The 19728-nt window shown below is 40.3% G+C and overlaps 1 protein-coding gene across 7 annotated transcripts in view; it reads left to right on the plus strand.

The window, feature by feature from the left end:
- Grm7 (glutamate metabotropic receptor 7) overlaps window positions 1-19728 on the plus strand; it is a 902923-nt gene that overhangs the window by 716832 nt on the left and 166363 nt on the right. For all 7 annotated transcript variants that reach the window (XM_041633580.1, XM_041633594.1, XM_041633599.1 and 4 more), the window contains one exon: window positions 6521-7456. In XM_041633580.1, coding sequence (XP_041489514.1) covers window positions 6521-7456 — 936 coding nt within the window. The remainder of the gene's footprint in view (window positions 1-6520; window positions 7457-19728) is intronic.

Here is a 19728-nt window from a genome sequence, read left to right on the forward strand (position 1 = left end):
TAGCTCTTTGGTTCACAAGGCTGGATGTTTCAGCAGTCCCATCTGCTGCTGGTATCCCAAACAATCCTACAAGAGGCTTGGCTTTAGTCAACATTGGAATCCCAATGAAGGAGTTTCTACTAATGCCTAAGCAGCAGCTTTATAGTTATTATAATTGAACCTGTCAGCAAGAATGAGGGTAATCAGGTAAAAAGGTGTGACCCTTATTTAGAGTGGGTCTTCTCACCACAAAGGGTCCAAAAGGAATCCCTCACAGTCATGCCTACCTGCTTGAGTTTTAGCTAATTTTAGATGTGGTAAAGTTGAAAAGATTAGACCTCATAGCCACCATGGGAGGGAAGGCAGGAAGTGGGGTAGGAAGAGACTAGCAGAGCCTCTTCAGAGAAAATCCTCAGACCAGTCCCCTAAATAAAGGAGATGTGGAGCTCAAGTCCCAAAATATTCGCAGCTGTAGAGAATTGTGACTCCAATGTGTTACGGGTCACTTTTAAATGACCGGGTAAGCATTTCGGGTGACTATAAGGCATTGTAGCAAGGCCAAAGGTAGACTAAAAGAATTACTGTCAATCTATTTTTAATTTAACATTTTTTCTTATAGTTGCTGTTATTATTGTGGGCCTGTGTGTGCATGTATGTGTGCATACATGCGTATGTGACATGGTACATATGCCACTTTCAGGAGGTGGTTCTCTCCCTCTACCATGATGGTCCCGGAGATCAAACTCAGATCCTCAGGCTAAGCACATTTACCTGCTGAACTATCTTACTGGTTCAAGATGTAGTGCCTAAGCTCATTAAACACCATAGGTTTCTTTATAGTTGTGTAGCCCTTTATAAGGCTTAGCTCTGAGATCAGTTTGTTACCTGCATACTGAAATCCTCTCAACCCTGAGCTCACACACTTAGAGACCATGAAAGTCTGTTCTAGCCTTCATAAAGTTTTGAGCTCTTGCAGTGATTCCAAGGAATTCAGTCTACAAGCAGAGTTGGTATTGTGATTAAGCTTAGAGTTGTTAGTATTGCAAGGACTTTGTAGGGGGGAGAAGTTCTGAGTCTTTTTTTGTAGGATCTATTGCTTGTGAAGAGAAAATTCCTGACGATACAATGTACAAGCCTTGCTTCTTAGAGAACATTAAGAAAGGATGATTGCTGTAATTACAGGTTGTGAAGAAGTTGAATCTGCATTAATGAGTGTTTTTATTATAATGTAGAAGTCTTGAAATTCTCTCCTGGTCTCCTTAAGCTGCCAACTGTTTAAAAATGGGCCCAAGTTTTAAAACATATTGAGATACTTCAGAATCTGTGGAGGTTTGAATGAGAAATGTCACTCATAGTCTCCAGCATTTGAATACTTGGTTCCTAGTTTCTTGCACTGTTTGTGGGAAGTCTGTAGTTTGTAGTGCAGCCCTGATGGAGAAAGAATGTCTTTGAGAAAAGACTTTGGGCTTAAAATACTCTTGTATTTTATAAGGATGTGAGCTGTCAGCTTCTTGCACCAGCCAACATGTCAACTGATTGCTGTCATGCACCCCTGCCATTATGGACTCAACCCTCTGGGAATATAAGACCAAATAAACCCTTCCTTATGTATGTTGCCTTAGTCATGGTAGAGTATCATAGCAACAAAAAAGTAACTAATACAAAAGTCTTGTGGAATGCTTAGTTGCTCCCACCTTCTCCAGTTCTAATCAAAAGGTAAACTTGGCTCTTTCCTTGTGTAGTCACCTCTACATTCCTGTGCATTTATTTCTAGACAACCCCCTCTCCTATAAAATAGTCAGACCAAATGAATTTTAATGAACAAATGGCATTTCAATAACAAAGCCTTTTGTTAATTAGCTTATCCTATTAGAACTCTAAGTCAGAATAATATTGCAAGAAATTTTACAGTTATGATGTCAACCACCTTGGTGGATGGAGTGAGCTCTAGAAATAAATAAATAAAATTTCAACAGAAAGAGTGTCCTTAGCATGACAACATTTTCCTTTGGATAGAAAAATTTTTTTTAATCCTTTCTCTTTTTGATTTTGTTGTTTTTGGTTTGGCAGCACCTCATTTTGCTGTTAAAATTCAAATTCCTTAAGGAGTTACTCTTTCCTAAGAGTAGAACAGTTTTCTCCCAAGTACTTGCATCCTGTACGGAATGCAGAACTAATGGGAACAAGTAAATCAGAAGTAGTGGGCAAGCCTGCTTTTCCAAATCTAGTATTTTGTTGTCCATTTTTCTCAAAAGGCTCAGGAAGCAGACAAGCATTTTTAATGATGTGAGAATTTGCACTTCCATTTTATTCTGGAGTTCCCAGCTATTTGTGCAAACATTGATGTCCTTGTTGACTTGCCTATTATTGATGAAGGGTCAGCATATACCAAACCCCAAAGTCAGAAACATTGACTTCTTTGAATGTTGCTCTGTAGTTAGTAAACTGTCTTTGAAGAGTTTTTTATCACAAAAAAAAATATTTATCATTTCATGTTCAAAGTTGCAGACAAAAGCAAGGGTGGATTGGGGTGACCTAATTATGCCATCTACCGAATAGTCTTTTCCATCCGCCCAGCCTGATAAAACGCACCATCCTACCGCCTTTGAAAATTCTGAAGTCTGGAGTTCAAAAAACTGAGCTTAACTGTCCTTTTGGTTAAAAGATTTATCCGAAAAATTATCAGTGCCATAAACAGGCAGACAGCAACAGCGGCAGGAACACCGAGGAAAGACAAGGTTCAATGGCAGAGTGGGGGCTTCTCAGATGACGCAAGGAGAATCTGTGCCCTGTATCCAGAGTAGTCCATAGTACTTGGTGTTGCTGAATGCAATGTGGAGGTGAAAAGGGAAAAAAATGTAGAAAAACAATGTACATTGGTTCTGGGAAGTAAATTTCTACAGTTCTGGGAGCTGTTAAAACAGATGAGTTTTGCAAAACTTCATGGCCATGACTAAGATCCTTTGTATTGGATGGTAGATGCTCAGTATATGAGCTTCCTTCTTTACTTTCATCTTTTCACAGTTGCAAAGTGACCATGATGTTTCCAAACATCATGTGAGCACATGCCATTCAAGACCCGCATTATGGGTTCTTTCCTTACCAATTAATCCAGTCAGCATATAATCTGTGCACCACGGCTTGTGTTCATTACTGACACCAGAGGAGAAGTTCCATTTGTCTTGCCTAGAATAAAGATCTCAGCAGCTTTTCCTTGTGAGCCAGCTTCTGAGCAGATGAGCCCTCAAACAATCAAAACTTTTAGTGGACCAGGAGGGAAATTTATGCCCATATTTTCTAAGTAAGATTTCGTACATCCCTGTCTTTTATCCAATCTTCTCCTACCTAAAATTTGACTTCCCATCTAACTGAAACATGTCTTGTTACATAGTTCAGAGAAGACTGAAGCTACCCTACTACCACTTTGCAAACAAAAATGGCACCATACTTGATTTTTTTCGTATTTTTGCAATAGTTACCCATGGGCATTTGTAGTCATGATTTTTTTTTCTTAGAAAATCAGCAGCAGTATCTGTCTAGATGGCAGTGATAACAGCCAAACCATGTGCATCTCATTTCCTGGAAAACTAGGGCACTTGCTACCATCATAGGATAATATTTTCAATCATGTTATTTAGTAGCCTAGGGAGTAAATTTAGACTTTTGCTCATTTGGAGCAAGAGGTGACTCTGTTGCTTTAATATATATAATTAAACAGACTGGAAATTGACTTTAAATGAAAATTGAAAACAAATTAAGCAATCAGTCAATGTAATGCCTTTGGTTACAGCCCTTGTGTATATTTAGATACGGTGAGAAAAATAAAACAAAATTCCTGCATTTCTAGGCATTTTATTTTAATCCAAGTAGAAAACATGGTGTGGTGACAATGTTTAGAATCAGTGTAAACCATTGTATGTAATGGTCATTTGTTTTGATGTTCACACATGTCCTACACTAATGCTTCTTGGTCAAATTTAATGATACATGCTAATATTGGAGTCAGATAATCACAAATGTAGTACATTGGCCTTACTCATTAATCTTCTCTAGTGACCATGACAAGGCTTCTTTAACATCACACTGGATAGTATCTGTGTTAATAATAGCAAAATTTTTAAATGGGCCCACTTCTTAGAATCTGACACTTGTAAAGTTATTGCCTATCATTTTGTGTCTTATTATAATTTTTATTTCCTTAATTTTATGGCTTTGGGATGGCTGCCAATGACTTACTGCCTCAAAAAGATATTGTTTCAAATGAACTTATTATGGCTTACATTTAGTTAGATTTATTAGTGCTGACTAGGGTTTTGTGCTCAGGCAAATGAGTTCACATGGAAGTCCTCAGACCATTCTTGGGGCTCTGGTTCAAATTTAAAATCAACTGTTAAAATGTTATGATGTTTTACCCCTTAAGCCACACATGTTTGTTTGTAGAATTAGGTTTTGTAGTCAGATTTTTCTTTGGGCTTCCAGCTCACACATAACAACATGCAGACTTATTATTAATTATGATAACATGTTCCCTAGCTTAGGCTTGTCCTACTAGCTCTTATAACTTAATATAACCCATTATATTAAACTACTTCCTTCCACTTATTGTTACCTTTCTTCCATCCCACCCCTCCTGCTTCCTCTCCATTTCTCACTGGCAAATCTCACCTTTCTTCTTCCCAGAGTTCTCTTTCTGCCTGGAAGTCCTGCCTATACCTCCTGCCTAACTATTGGCCATTCTTTTTTTATTACAACTATCACATCAATATATCTTTGCATAGTGTACAAATATCCCAAAACAAGGTCTTTTAGTTCAGAGTGTAAATGTTGCTCAGATACAAACGGTGATGGGAGCCAGCTTCCTGCTTTGCACTGCATTGCACTTTAACAGCATCAAAATTCCAGTGACTGATAAAGGTTTATTTCCTTCCTTCTTTATCTCTCAAAAATAGATTTTAAAATGTTTTGAAGTTTCCAGTATCTTTCTCATCTCTCTTTGGTTCAATTATATTAAAATTCCAATTAGGTCAATATGAAAAATTCAATTAGAGAAAATCAGCCGTATCTCTTTGATGGGATTTATTTGTAAAATGATTAACTGACTGTTTATCTTTTAAAGCTTACTTCTACTGAAATTATGTAGTTAGTGCATAACTTACTCAGGCTCTGGTTATATGCAACAGAAGTACAAATCCTGTTGATATAACATGGATGGTATACCAGGGGTGAATGGCATAGTCTACGAAAATGCCTACAGCAGGCACTACTCTATCCAAGAGCTCAAACAGCTCCCTCTGTTCTGATCTTTCTCAGTCTGTTGGTCTCGTTCTCTAGCACACTCATTCCAGCAGTCAAAAGCACTGTCCAACAAAGACAATAATCTTTATTTCCTGTAATCGCAGATAATGAAGTGAAATTAAATTATCTGATAGGGACATGGGGATCTCATGGCTTGGAGTTTGAAATGTTATACTAGTTGACAGGGGTGGTCCCTAAACAGGCCTAAGCAGTATCACCTGGGATCTTGTCCAGCCCGTTTTAGACTCTATGGATGAGAAAAATCTGGGAATAGATTTCAGCAAGTCCCATAAAATTCCCTCCAAGTGACCCTTATCCATGTTCAAGCTAGAGAACAACTATATTGCACTGTCTGGTCAGGCCTGAATCATGTAAGCACCCTCAGCTTCTGTGTGTAAATTACACTCCTACAGGGTAGAAAAGGGACATGAGGAACCCATAGCAAGAAAGAAAGTAATAGGGATGCTGCCCATGAGGTAACGTGGCAGTGCCAGTGGCATTTAGCTCAGTAACAAAGTTCTCCTTACTGTGGAATGACGTTGTTTCCCAGAACACCACTGACGGTGTTGACTTCCCCAGAAAGCCAATATTTCAACAGAGCAAGCAGAGAGTCTGCTCTCTGTGTGTCCCACAGATTCGGCTTCAGTTTTGTCTTTAGAGAGACGGTTGGCAAACCTTTAAATGTTTCCAGACCACTCAGTCCTTCAATTTCCTTACCCAGTACTTCTTACATGCTGTGATGTGGTCTATGCAGCCTAGAATAACAAGGACTCTTGTTTTTCTCTGAGAAGAAACCAGGTGGAACAGTCTGTTCCAGCAGTTCTCAATGACCAGGCCATTATCTGAGGGACTTTGACAGGTTCTGTGAAATCCTGGGGGGAGGGGGAGGGAGTGGTCAGCACTGCAGTATTATCTAAAATTATTTTAAGCCTCAGTGTGTATGTGTGTGTGTGTAAAAACACCTATTTTGAAAGATAAGTGGTTTTCCATATTACTGTTGGTTTTGTGTGCCCCTATTCCCTATCTTCAGACTAATGTGCTTACCCTTCTGGGGGAGGCAGTTGAGCGCATGTCCATGTATTTCTGTTTAGCTACCCTAGAGAATTCCTTGTCCTGCTGATAGCTTCAGTAACACTGGTACTGTTTGTCATTAACGTGTGTGTGTGTGTGTGTGTGTGTGTGTGTGTGTGATTCTTATCTTTTGAATGACCTGCCTGCTTTCTCTCATTTCTTATGCTACATACAGATAGAGGACATGCAATGGGGCAAAGGAGTCCGGGAGATCCCGCCCTCTGTGTGCACATTGCCCTGCAAGCCTGGACAGAGGAAGAAGACACAGAAGGGAACCCCTTGTTGCTGGACCTGTGAGCCCTGTGATGGATACCAGTATCAGTTTGATGAGATGACATGTCAACATTGTCCCTATGACCAGAGGCCCAATGAAAATCGAACTGGCTGTCAGAACATCCCCATCATCAAACTGGAGTGGCACTCTCCCTGGGCTGTCATTCCTGTCTTCCTGGCAATGTTGGGGATCATTGCCACCATCTTTGTCATGGCCACTTTCATCCGATACAATGACACGCCCATTGTCAGGGCTTCTGGACGGGAACTCAGCTACGTGTTATTGACTGGCATCTTTCTCTGCTACATCATCACCTTCCTAATGATTGCCAAACCGGATGTGGCAGTATGTTCTTTCCGACGTGTCTTCTTGGGCTTGGGCATGTGCATTAGTTATGCAGCCCTTCTAACAAAAACCAACCGGATTTATCGCATATTTGAGCAGGGCAAGAAATCGGTGACAGCTCCCAGACTCATAAGCCCGACATCACAACTAGCAATCACTTCCAGTTTAATATCAGTGCAGCTTCTAGGTGTCTTCATTTGGTTTGGGGTTGACCCACCCAACATCATCATAGACTACGATGAGCATAAGACAATGAACCCAGAGCAAGCCAGGGGAGTTCTCAAATGTGACATCACAGACCTTCAAATCATTTGCTCCTTGGGATATAGCATTCTTCTCATGGTCACATGTACTGTGTATGCCATCAAGACTCGGGGTGTCCCAGAGAATTTTAATGAAGCCAAGCCCATTGGATTCACTATGTACACGACGTGTATTGTATGGCTTGCCTTCATCCCCATATTTTTTGGCACTGCACAGTCAGCTGAAAAGGTAAGTGAAAATGTACATCTCACAGTGTATTCCAGAAATGTCTGGTTCTGTACATATTGAAACCAAATTGATTGTGTTCTTCAAAGATATTTTGATATACAAAACAGAAGATTCAAAAATATAAAAATGTTGGACTAATAGGTTAATGGTCCAGGAGTCTAAAATTTTCATTATCTTTTGAACCTACTGAAAACCAATGACATATGACCTTTCCAAGTAAATATATTTGCATAAAATGGATATAATTAGTCATTATTCAGGTCAAGTTGACCTAATCTAACTAAATAAAACCGACCTGCTCACTCACTTACCACTCCTGTGTTTACATGAATGTTTCTTCAGGATAGAAGTCAGCCACAGTACCTGTGTCCCAGGTGGCTGTGAAGGCATGGTGCTCACTTACTCATTATTAGCATCACTAAAGATCAGCAGTTCTCAACCTGCTGGTCACAACCCCTTTGATTGTCAAACAACCCTCTCCTACGGATTGCTTAAAACCATAAGAAAACACAGATAATTACAGATTCATAACAATTGTGAAATTATAGTTATGAAGTTGCAACAAAAACAATTTTATGGTGTCTGGGCACCACAGCATGAGGAACTGTGTTAAAGTATCCCAGTATTTGCGAGGAAGGTTGAGAACCACTGCTATAGATGTTCTGTCCTTTTAATAGCTCATCTAGGCTGTTGCTGCAAATATAGTGCACAAGCTATACAGTGCATTAGAGTTACCCAGTTGCATACCCATCAAATATAACAAGATGGGCTGAAAGATAAGGGCAGCAATCATTCTGTATCATTATCCTGATAACTTATCTCTTAATCTCAGCAAACAATCATAATGAGATCTAGGGAGTTTTCTAAGAGGAACAGGAAAAAAGGGAGAAGAAAGAGAGAGAAAGAGATTGAGAAAGATCAGGCTGTCAGTGTTTGAAGTTGGTGCAAAATACAGTTAGTATTCATGCCCTTGCATGTACTGATAAATTTATGAATTTATAAATTAGACAACCCTCATATGTTGCTTTTAATGTGGTTAATATATATTTAGCTGTATGTGTTGTTTGCATACCAAGTAGGTAAACCTGAAGTATTGATCCTACACATGATGTATACACATTTGATTTTAGCACTCACCTTTCAGGCTACAGTTTTATATATACGCAAGTAACACAAGCCTAAAAGATTAATGTGATAATTCTTCAGTTGATGTGAGCATCTCTAATGAGGTAGTATGGCTGATGCTTGAAGAGACTGAATCTTTAGTAACTCATATAGGAGGAAGCCTTATTGGAAATTGAGTGGATATTGAACATCAGGGGTTATTGTGTCCCAATTTAAGTTGAATAAATATGTTGATACATTTATGTGTGTGTGTGTGTGTGTGTGTGTGTGTATGTGTAATATACATGTTCATGCCATCACGTGCTTGTGAAAGTCAGGAACAACTTGCAGGGGTTCTGTCTCTCCTACCAGATGGGTCTCAGAGACTGACCCTAAGTTACCAGTCCTTGCAGCAAGTGCCTGTACTTGATGATCCATCCTTTTGGCCCTTAAACAAAGCTATTAAATGTTTGTTTAAAGACTTAGAAAGAAAAATCAGTATTAAATTGGAATACATATAAAAACTTAAAAAAAAATCTGTACTGCCAGAAATTGGTTTAGTAATTCATTAAGACCTCCATTTTCTGTTTCTTATTTATAAAAGATTCATGGCATTTAGCTGGCTTTCCTGCTGAAAGTTATGTCAGGAACCTAAATTGTGTGATTCTAGAGCTATAAGCTTGCTTTTTTAAAAAAAAAAAAGTGGCTATTTCATGAATCCAAGCAGAATTCTCAAACTAAAGGCACTGATTGTAGACTATGGCTTTCATCATAAAATACATTAGAGGAAAGTCTTCTAAAATATATAGTCATTGAACATTGGCTGCTTCCAACAGTGTTTTTCAGATTCATAATGTATGTTTATTGTCTGTGAAACCAAGTTGAATTTCATTTTATTTCCTCCCTCTATTCCTGGGCCAAGGGAATAATAAAATATGAGTTAAGGTTCTGAAATGCAATAGAAATAAAAAAAATTGTAAATGTGTGCTGGTAGATTGGTAACTAGTATAATTTTTTGGAGGGGACAATGACTGTCATCAAATCATATGAAGATATTTATTTTCCTGTTAAAACAATGTCTTGTACAAAGGTTGAAGGCATTAAATATATCCTATACACTTACTTTGATGATATGAAAAGCAGGAATTACTGCCGTAGTATCAGAAGTGTGTCTTATTTTATCCTATCTTCCTCTTCTTGGAGATATAAAAAGTAAAAATGACTGCAGTAATGTTACAAGCACATACTGTTGTAATGTTGTTTTAGAGTGTTATTTCTGTGTTATTTGTGTTATTTTATTCTTCATCTTGGGCCATATCTACTTGTGACTATGGAGCTATTTCATGTAAGATCATATGCCTGGTCATTTACAAACCTGAAACTGACAGGAGGTTTGGGAAAATTCAAACATTGATTCTAGTTTCTGATGATGACATTTTGCTGGTAGAACCAGACCAATGGAAGAGAGTAAGCTGTCCTCATACATACAACATGATTTCTAATCCCTCAGTTTTATAAAATTTGTTTCTCTTTGTATACTCTTCATGGCTTACAATGTTTTACATGGTTCACTGGCATAATTAAAAGTGCTGAGCTGCCAACTAGGAACAGTGAAAATGCACACACCCAAATGACAGGCATATGGCTAGGGAAACATGAGTGATCAATTAAGAAAATTACTCTGTGTATATGCAACCATAGCATTTAAATTATGCAGAGGCAAGTTGCCAAATGAAACAAAGACATCACAGCAAAATGCATGTTTTTTTTATTGTTTGCTAAGTTAGAAAACTTACAACATCACAGACATTCCATTTTGTCCTGATTTAATAATTTAAGTACCCCAAGAAAAAGAATTCCATTGTCTCAGAAAAAAAAAAGAAAACTCAACAGTAAATTCTGTAATAACTATTTACTGTGTTGCAGAATTGAAATCCATTTTGATTCTGCTAAGGGTAGCTCTGTGAAATTTCTCAGTGGTTGATTTTATTAGTAGAACACAAAGACTAAATAAGGTTTTTATTTTTGATGTAAAATGTCATCCCAGTGAAATTTATTTTTGTTTCAAGGACTATGCAAAAGATCACTGTTACCTTGATTGGTCATTGCTACCCTATGACTTGCTAGAATTAAAGTCCTGAAATATGATCAGAGATGGTGGTGGTAAACTTTAGCTACACAAGAATAGATTCTAGGATTTGGAAATTATGCATAGGTGTGAGCATAAAGAGACCCCAAAATAATATAAATTGTAAAGTGATACCATGGTAGAGGCTAGCTAGTCTTTGTACTGTGGTATTGTTTTGTAATTAAATCTTGGCACCATCTGCTCCAAGACTAGATTGGTCTCTACAAAAAGTAGTGATTTAGTCAGTGGGTGTAATCTTGGCACCGTCTGCTCCAAGACGAGATTGGTCTCTACAAAAAGCAATGATTTAGTCAGTGGGTGTATTGTTAGAGGGAGTGGTCCACACAAAAGTCTGTGTTGCCAAAATTTACGGGACTCTATAACTGATCCATTTATTTCAAGTTTTATAATCACTCGTTATCTGAAGAAGTTTCTAGATAAGTTTATACTACATAGCCATAGCCAACCAATGAACTAATACATGTAGGGCAGGGTCTCACAGGATCAGGTCCCTTACTAACATTATAGCCCTGGTTTAAGAAAATGAATTGTGGTGTTTGAACAGTGAAAGAAATATGTGTTAGGGCTGCAAGCATCATGCTGAATCCCCTGAATTAAATGCTGTTTGTTTGTACATTGTTTCTTTCATGTGGGGAGTGACACAAGCTTTGTCAAGCTGTACAGTACATAATGAAGTCGAACTTTCCAGACAGGTAGGGGATCGGAGGCCTCAGAAGTCTGTGCACACTGTAGCCTTGTTTATCTAGGAATGTGATGAGAAGAGGGGGGATGGGTTGAAGTAACTGAGGGCCAAAGGCATTGTGGAAAGAGGGAGCTGTTTTCAAAGAAGGAAAGGCATGTTTCAGCATCAGGCACACATGTTTCTGCGAATATTAGAACAGAATCAGGGTGTGAAGCAAACCTTCATTGAGAAAATCTCTTTTTTTTTCTCATGGAGTATTATTCTACTGCGTGTTAGAACTAGGGCCATTGGTATCAAATATCTGAACCGGTACTGGAACCAGAAGTGGTAGTAAGGTCGAGTGATGGGAACATTTCCTAGGAAATTGGAATTTTGTCTTCTATATATTAGAGATAACTCAAAAAATATGATCACAAAGTGAAACCTGCCCACTACGGGGATCAGAAATGATATAACTTAAGATAATCCCACTCAGAAATCTCAGAGTTTGTCTGAAGAAGAAACACACAGCTATTGTCAACACCCCAAACTGACCGAATAGAACAGGAGTGTTTGGGGTTTTTTGGGGGTGGGTGTTCTTTTTTTCTTGTAGGTTTCTGTATTTGTTCTCTGTTGCTGTGACAAACACCGTAGCCAAAAGCAACTGTGAGCTGGAAAAGGCTGCTTTGTCTCATACCTCTGTTGTTGTCCATCACTGAGGCAAGCCAACCAGGAAGCAGAAGCTGAGACAGAAACCAGGGAAGAAAGCTACTTACTAGGTTGCTTCTCATGATTCTCAAGTTGCTTTCTTAAACAACCCACTGCCACCTGCCCCGTGATGGCACTCCCCACAGTGAATTGAGCCCAACCATAACAATCACTAATCAAGAAAATGACCTACAGACTTGCCTCCAGTCTGTTGGAGGCAGTTCCATGGCTGAGGTTCTTTTTCCTAGATGACTCTATTCATGGAAAGCTGACAAAAACTCACCAACAAAGTGGCCTTGGATATTTTGTTGTTATTTTCACTATGTTTTGTTTATCTTGAGAAAATGGGGATTTCAGTCTCCAGTCCGGGCTGTTCTGGAATTCACTGTGTAAACTATACTGGCCTTGAACTATCGACCCTGTTCTCCCTCTGCCTCCAGAGCGCCTGGGACTGTAGCCAGGAGTCACCACATCCAGACGAATTTTACAGCTTTAAAGAAATGCTGTGAAAGGCAGGGGGAATACTAGCGAAGGCAAGCACACGTTAACATTCGTTTAAAATATCTTTTCTCCTCCCACATCGGCTGTCCTACTATGCTCCTTATACTTAGAGCCACGGTAGAGAGTGAAGAAGACACATTCATGTATGTGTTTCAAAGCTGGGGCTTTAATGGGGGCTTTAAATAAGTTCTCAGTCATGCAAAAAAAATGCTACAAACATAATCACCCAAAATGCAAAACAGGTACACAGAGAGGGATATGCTACTTGCTTGCTCATCATGGCAAGTATGACAAGTGAAGTGAAATATACACACAATGAAACAGGACATAACAGGGTATTTGAAATGGCATTACAACATGAGAAATAGCAGATGATTTTCGCAGTCGGTGGCACAAAGGGAAAGGGGTCAATGCACTCACAGTTGCCTTAACTCTTGCATAAATGAGAGACTGTAATAATGAAAAATTAATCAACCTCATTTTGGAAGCACAGTTTGAAACAGTATGTACCCCCAACAAGTTACTCCGACATTAAACTTTTGGCAAGAATCAAATCTACTCAATGTCTTGGGCCGTGGAAGCTGACATTGCCATGAATACTTCTTCAGCTAAGGGATTCCCCAGTGGGTGTGTTAAACTACAAGGAACCATCCTCGTCATGCCTTCCCTCCTCTCCAGTTCTGTGGTGCCAGGATCCAAGGGCAGCAGTGCAGGGAAAGCAGAAGTGTCACATGCAAGGCGCTACAGATCTCCTCTTGAAGCTTTGTAGACTCACCAAAGTGTGTAAGCAGGGAACCATGGGTATTTGGGAATGAAAATGTCACATCTGCTCTCTGAAGATGAACAATGTTGAAAAGCAGATAGCAATAATAAGAACACTGTAAAATGATTACTGTAATAACGGGACAGATGATGGCACTTGGAGAAAGCCTGAAGGGACAGAAAAGATAGAGTGGATTGGAATCTACTTTGAACTTTTGAATAAAGAAGGAAAATGTGACTAGGTTGTTCCTTTCTTGTATTTTATACTGTGTTGTTTTCTTATTTAAACAGAGACATAGTTTTTTTTTCAGGTGTTAATCTTATTTTTTTTTTTTTATTCATTGGCTTTAGTTTTTTGAGACAAGGTTTCTCTGTGTTTCTCTGGCTGCCCTGGAATTCACTCTATATACCAAGCTGGCCTTCAATTCACAGATATACACCTGCCTCTGCCTCCTGAGTGCTAGGATTAAAGCCATGTAAGATCATCACCCAGATTAGTTATTAAATTTTGTTAACAACATTTCACTACTTAACCTCTATTCAACGAAGAACTGGATAAGGCGAGTCCAGTATACCACTCATGCCACAGAATGTTGGAGAAAACCTGACACAGGATTCTCTTGAGTGCCCTGCCACATGGAAAGGTTAGTCGGTGGAACAATGCTGCCCCTGATGGTATCTTCTTCAAGTGTACCAGGAAAGCAATGGGCTGAGCCTGCCTCATGGCTTTATTATTGAAGAGCAGAGATACTGTTTACACATAGTTAGTCTCCCTTATTTTGGGTGTTCTCAGTAGGTTTTCAGTTTTTTCCAAGCACGAAGAATCTGTGTCTTTTGCCTAGTGAATTAGTCATCAGGTGGCTGCCACTTGGGTCTTAAACCCTCTTAATACATTCCCTTCTTCTGGAACCATACACTTTGCAGTGGCCCAGCTTCTGGCCAGAGGCTTTAGTGACTTCATGCCAGCCCCACCCAACAGTTGACACTCTACAGTAGTCTGCCTTTCTTTGGCCTTAAAACATCAGCAAGGGAATTGGCTCAAGTTTTTATTGTTAGTATTCATGAGGGTATTAGAAATGGAAGGAGATAGAAACAGTTGACAGGGAAAAGGGAGAACAGCATTAAGAGCCATATTCCATGACTCCATGAGTGTTTCCTTCCTTGAGGATTTCAGATGTCTCTATAGTTAGTGTGTCATTAGTGACGTCACAATGATAGACGGTTGAATAATTTAAATAGTGAGTCCCACATGCTATCTTACCCCGCAGCTCACCAGTCCTAGCTTTCCACTCTGCTGTGCAACCTCTTAGTGATTTACCACAGGCAAGAGGCTGATATGTCTTCCGGAGAGGCCTGATTTATAGATGAGTCCCTTTATCACATCTAGGAGATCCTGGCTAAGAGATCCAAAGCCTAGATCAGTTTGTAATAATTGGTAATTGGGTTTTAGCATACAGGACCAGATATTTAGACTGGCTTAAACCATCTCAGTTTCTGTCAATGTGCTTGTGTTTCTCTGGTGTCCTTCCCAGCAACCTATTACAATGCCTAGGTTAGGACGTCACAGCCAAATGGCCTTTTGGAAGAGGCCAGGGTAGCTCTCAGGTACTGAACCAAATGAGATGCTTGATTCTAAACTGGCTATTATACCATCATTTCTTTGTCTAATGACCCCCCTCATACACATACACTTTCATGAGACATAGAAATAATAGGAATTTGTGTTTTGCAGATATTTAATTGAAAAACAAAGAACCAAGTGGAACTTTATAAATTTTTGGTAGTGAAATCAAAGTTAACTTTTCACTTTTCCTTTACAACATTACTTGGGACACAGGGCAAAAGATACATGTTTTATAAGTCCTTACTACTTATAGTTTCCTCTCTGAATTGAAGCTTTGCCTAAGTACAGCAGAATAAGGAGCAGCAGCAGAATTTTCAGATACCCCAATGGTGCAAACACAGTACAAAGAGTTCATACACAGCAGGCAGATGAGGAAGGGGGTTGCAAAGTCCATAGACAAATTGGTTTTCTCATCTTTTCATAGGTTTAAGGCTTTGTCCTGATTGCTAATCTCTGTGCAGTGTGTGTGGCTTCGATTAACATTTTCTTTTATTGTAATTCAGTTCCTCACTGCAGCTGGTAGGAAAAGAAAATCTACAAGAAGGAAGAGTGAAAACTTCAGCATCTGATGCCCCCAATGGAAGCAGTGGTATTGATCAGGGGTCCTCGTGGGTCTGAAATAGAAAACTGACCCTCTCGGTATTTGTGGGATCCCATTCAGCTTCATATCCTGGTTGGCTGTTTGGCTGATAATCAGCAGTAAATGTTTTCATCCAAAGCCTGAAAAGCACCTGGCTAGTAATGCCCCAAACAGCCGCTGTGAACAGTCTTTGTTCCCTATAACAACGCTATTTTTCTCTCCAGCCCCTGCCACTTTGCTGCTATGTGTTTCTTGAGACTATTTTTAAATAGCCACTTCTTTTCAGAATGGTTGCTCTTATTTAACAATCTTGTGTTTTTAAGTGCTGGTTCTGTTCCCCAAGACCCCAACAGCGGGTGATCACATCAGGCCCTTTTGAAAAGGCTTTCCAGTAGGTTCTGTTGATAGTATTACAGCCTCTCTGCCAGCACCATAATCAGACCTGCATGTAAACTCTGCCTTAGTACTTAGGTGGCTTCGGTTAGGGACCACAGATTGTATCCCAGACAGGCCTTCCGTTCTAGTGACTGCTGCTTTATATGAATGAGCTATATTGGGACTTAGCCATGTACATGCATGTTGATGTGGGCACATTGAGTGCCATTTTCCAAGACAGGATTTCTGCTAAGAGTAAAATCATGGCTGAGCCGTAGCACATGGCCTGAAAGACTGAAGTAGAGATAAAGCAGTTCTCCAACAGAAGTAATTTGCTGATTTTTCCTTAGATGGCCTATGGTTGTCTGTCCTTTGAGCCTTCATTTCCTACTCTGCTTTTTTCTTGCTGAGTTTTCTTCAGTCTTGTTAAGTTTGGGGGAAAGTGCACACAAGCAGTAGAGATACAGATAGAGATGCTTGGTTGAATGGTCCTCTAGAAGAGAGGTTAGTGCTCCAGCAAGCAATATATGATGGGTCTGAAGTAGAAGCCTTTTTCTCACCAAAGCAAGGCATCCCCTCTTAAAGGTCTTCAAGAGAAGGAGGGTTTTTGCATTGTGAGGGAACAGGCTTAGTTAATATGCTTTCGATGCTACGTTACTATAGTAGGGGAGCAGTGCATACATGACTTGGGCATCCTTAGCAGGAGTCACTCTCTATTTAGGGGAGGCGGGTTTGGCTCATGTGTACCCCATAGAACACGAGAGTAGTCTGGCTACTTCTCTGGACCATCGCCATGCTCACAGTCCTCTTTGCTTCGAGTTATTTACTTAGAGGACATGAGTTTTCCCACATTCTCTGTTATTTCTGCATCTGGGTAAACTATGGCTATTGCCTTTCTTCTCCCCTGTGCAAGACATGCCTTGAGTCAAGAATGTTCTCACTCATGCTTTGTCCCTCTTATCACTGAGATCTGTCTGTAGGTACATATCTAGGAGGCATTTGAGTTTTATACCACTCCAAGCTACAATCATCCTGCCCCCTTATATTCTGTTTTGTTCCATCTATTCATCAGTAACTGATGGCACTTCCTGTTTGTTGGCTTACAAAAAGACTCATATATGCTCAGTGCCTGTAAGTATTATGGAGGGTATAACCTGTGTTCCAAGCCAGACTCTGCCACCTGACCTCAATAAGATAAGTAAAAGAGTCAAATTAACAGCAAAATTCATAAAAATGAGATTTATTCAGTATGACCAAATCAAGAAAAGAAACAAGGAGATGTAGCAAACAATAAATTGACTTTTCCAAGACAATCATTGGGGTCCTGAAGTAAGATTAAAGTTTAAATAGACAGCTAATAACATGTGTGTCTAAGCAGACCCAGTCAAGATGTGGTCCTGGTCACCATTTCCCGATCATTGTCTGTGCTTCAACCTCTCCCTGTAAGGTGCTCTGACAACTTGCTAGAACTGTGTGAAATCGCTTTCTGGGAGATAAGTTTTCCATCTGGCTGGGGCCTAGTCTTTCTTCTAGCAGGAAATTCCTGGAGAAATCCCTCTCTCTTTGGAGTCCATTGTCTCAAGTGTTCTAGTGAGACTGAGAGACACCGTTTCTCTTTAAAACAGTGGTTCTTAACTCTCCTAATGCTTCACCCCTTAATACAGTTCCTCAGGCTGTGGTGACCCCAAATCCTAAAATTGTTTTGTTGCTACTTTATAATTGCAATTTTCCTCCTTTGAGGAATCATGATATAAATATCTGCTATTCAAGCTATCTGGTATGTGGTCCCCAAGAAGTCTGCTTCACAGAGACTGAGAACTGATGCTTAAGGACATCTTCCCTTCTGTTGGGCTTGTTACATGAGCACCATGAACACGAGACTTGGTCTGTCTGCTTCTCTGCTCTCCTAGGGATGCACACAGTCGCTAGTAGAGAACCCCCGGTCAGCACACCTGTGTGGATTCCCTGAACTTATTTTGGAACAGGATCCAATATGGTATAAAAGAGGAGAGACATACAGACGACTTTCTTTAAAAATTGCTGCCATGAAGCCACAGGATAGTAGACTTTGAGCAAGGAACGAGTGGTGCTGGGGATTTGAACCGAGAGCCTCATTCTTGTGCAGCAAACACTTTATCCACAGTCTTGTCTTCAGCCCTGATTTGCTGTTTAGGCACTTTGTAGTTTCACTTGTTCTTTCTTGAATCTCACACTTCAAGTCAGTTACATACCAGGTCATTTTTTTTTGGGTGCAGGAGATAGAACCCGGAATAAAAGCCCATTGTTTCACAAGTTCGGCATTTCATACAGTAGGGAGATAGTAGGCAGAAGCACGCTGCCCATTCTGAAAAAAAAAAAAAAACAGGCAAAGGAAAGGAGTACCTGGGAGAGATGATCCATGGACTCCTCTTGCAGCTGAGTGCAGTCAGGGAAGGAATGGGAGGAAGCAACCTTCAAGAAGTATGGCTGCAGAGGTAATAGAGAATGGGAAAGCGGATGGGGACAGCTGTGCTTGGCTTGGAGGGTAAAGGGAGTAAATTACAAAGCACTGAACTAGGGGTTACTCCTGCTGCGAATGGGGTCTGCTCTTAAAGAGAATGGGGGGGGGCTGTTCCTGCAGAAAATGGGGTCTTATGCTGCAGAGAATGAGGAACTGTTTCTGCAAAGAATGGGGGCCATTCCTGAAAAGAGTGGTGGGTTACTCCTGCAGAGAATGGAAGCTGTGCCTACAGAGAGTGAAGTCTGTTCCTGCAGAGGCTGCGGAGAAACTTCTGCAAAGCTTCAGACTCCATTCTCAGCAAGAAGGAAAGGGGGGTAGGCTGCAGAGTCTGATTTATGTTGTAGAACGACCCTTTCAACTGCTTATAAGGAGCAGACCCCATAGGGTAAGAGGAGGGTCAGAGAGGTCAGATAGAAGTTTTCTAGTCACCTGCGTATTTGATAGGGGTTCTGAAATTATTTCCTTGACACATCCCCAGAAGGAATGAATGAGCAGAGTGAAAGTGATTTATCCCCAAAATAAGGCATCTAGCCTTTCTAACTTTCATACCTTTGGAGAAGTTATTTTATCAAATCAATTATGTAGGCAAGGCTCACTACCATCCAGGAGGGAAGCCAATCTTATGAGCAATGTCCCAGGGCTACCAACTCTAATTCTTTGTTCCTTTCTTCTGAGAAGAAGTGGCTAATTCAAGCTTCCTGTCAGTTGCCCAGTGGCCATCTGAGATATCACCCAGTATGCCCACAAGCCTCTGGGCTGCTTCTTTCTCTTCTCTTCAGCAGATTTTAGAGTGTTCCTTGATATGCCCAGCTGACATGAATACTAACCAAAGTGGGGGCCCATGTTAGCCTTATGTAATTTCAAGGGCTGCTACCCACACAGAGTGTTGTCAAGCTAGTCTATGAAGTTGTGCAGTCTGCACAGCTGTACCGTGCAGATCTGCCACTAGGCTAGGCACTGGGAAGAGAAGTGATCAAGATGTGATATTTTTCAGCTTATCAGGCTAACCGGCTGCCTGATTACCCTTGCTGTGACTTTCTAATACACTCATTTGTTTATCAACATCCTTTATGTAAATACAAAAGTAGCCAAGCAACAGCAGTTTGCCTTGCCAAAAATGCAAAATGTCCCCACCTGTTTCAGGGAGCAGCCTCCAGCAGTCTGCATTCTATAAATCTATTAGATGTGTTCGAGATCAAAGCAGGTAACAGGGAAGCTGCAGCCATGACTGATTTGAGATTCTAGATGCATCCCAGAGCACCATCTGGGCCTCCTCAGAAGCATCTGCTGCCCTTCTCCATTCTCAGA

The sequence above is a fragment of the Microtus oregoni genome, unplaced genomic scaffold (assembly GCF_018167655.1).
Source record: "Microtus oregoni isolate MIOR12 unplaced genomic scaffold, Mior012 000002F_ref0000024, whole genome shotgun sequence".
Lineage (NCBI taxonomy): Eukaryota > Metazoa > Chordata > Mammalia > Rodentia > Cricetidae > Microtus > Microtus oregoni.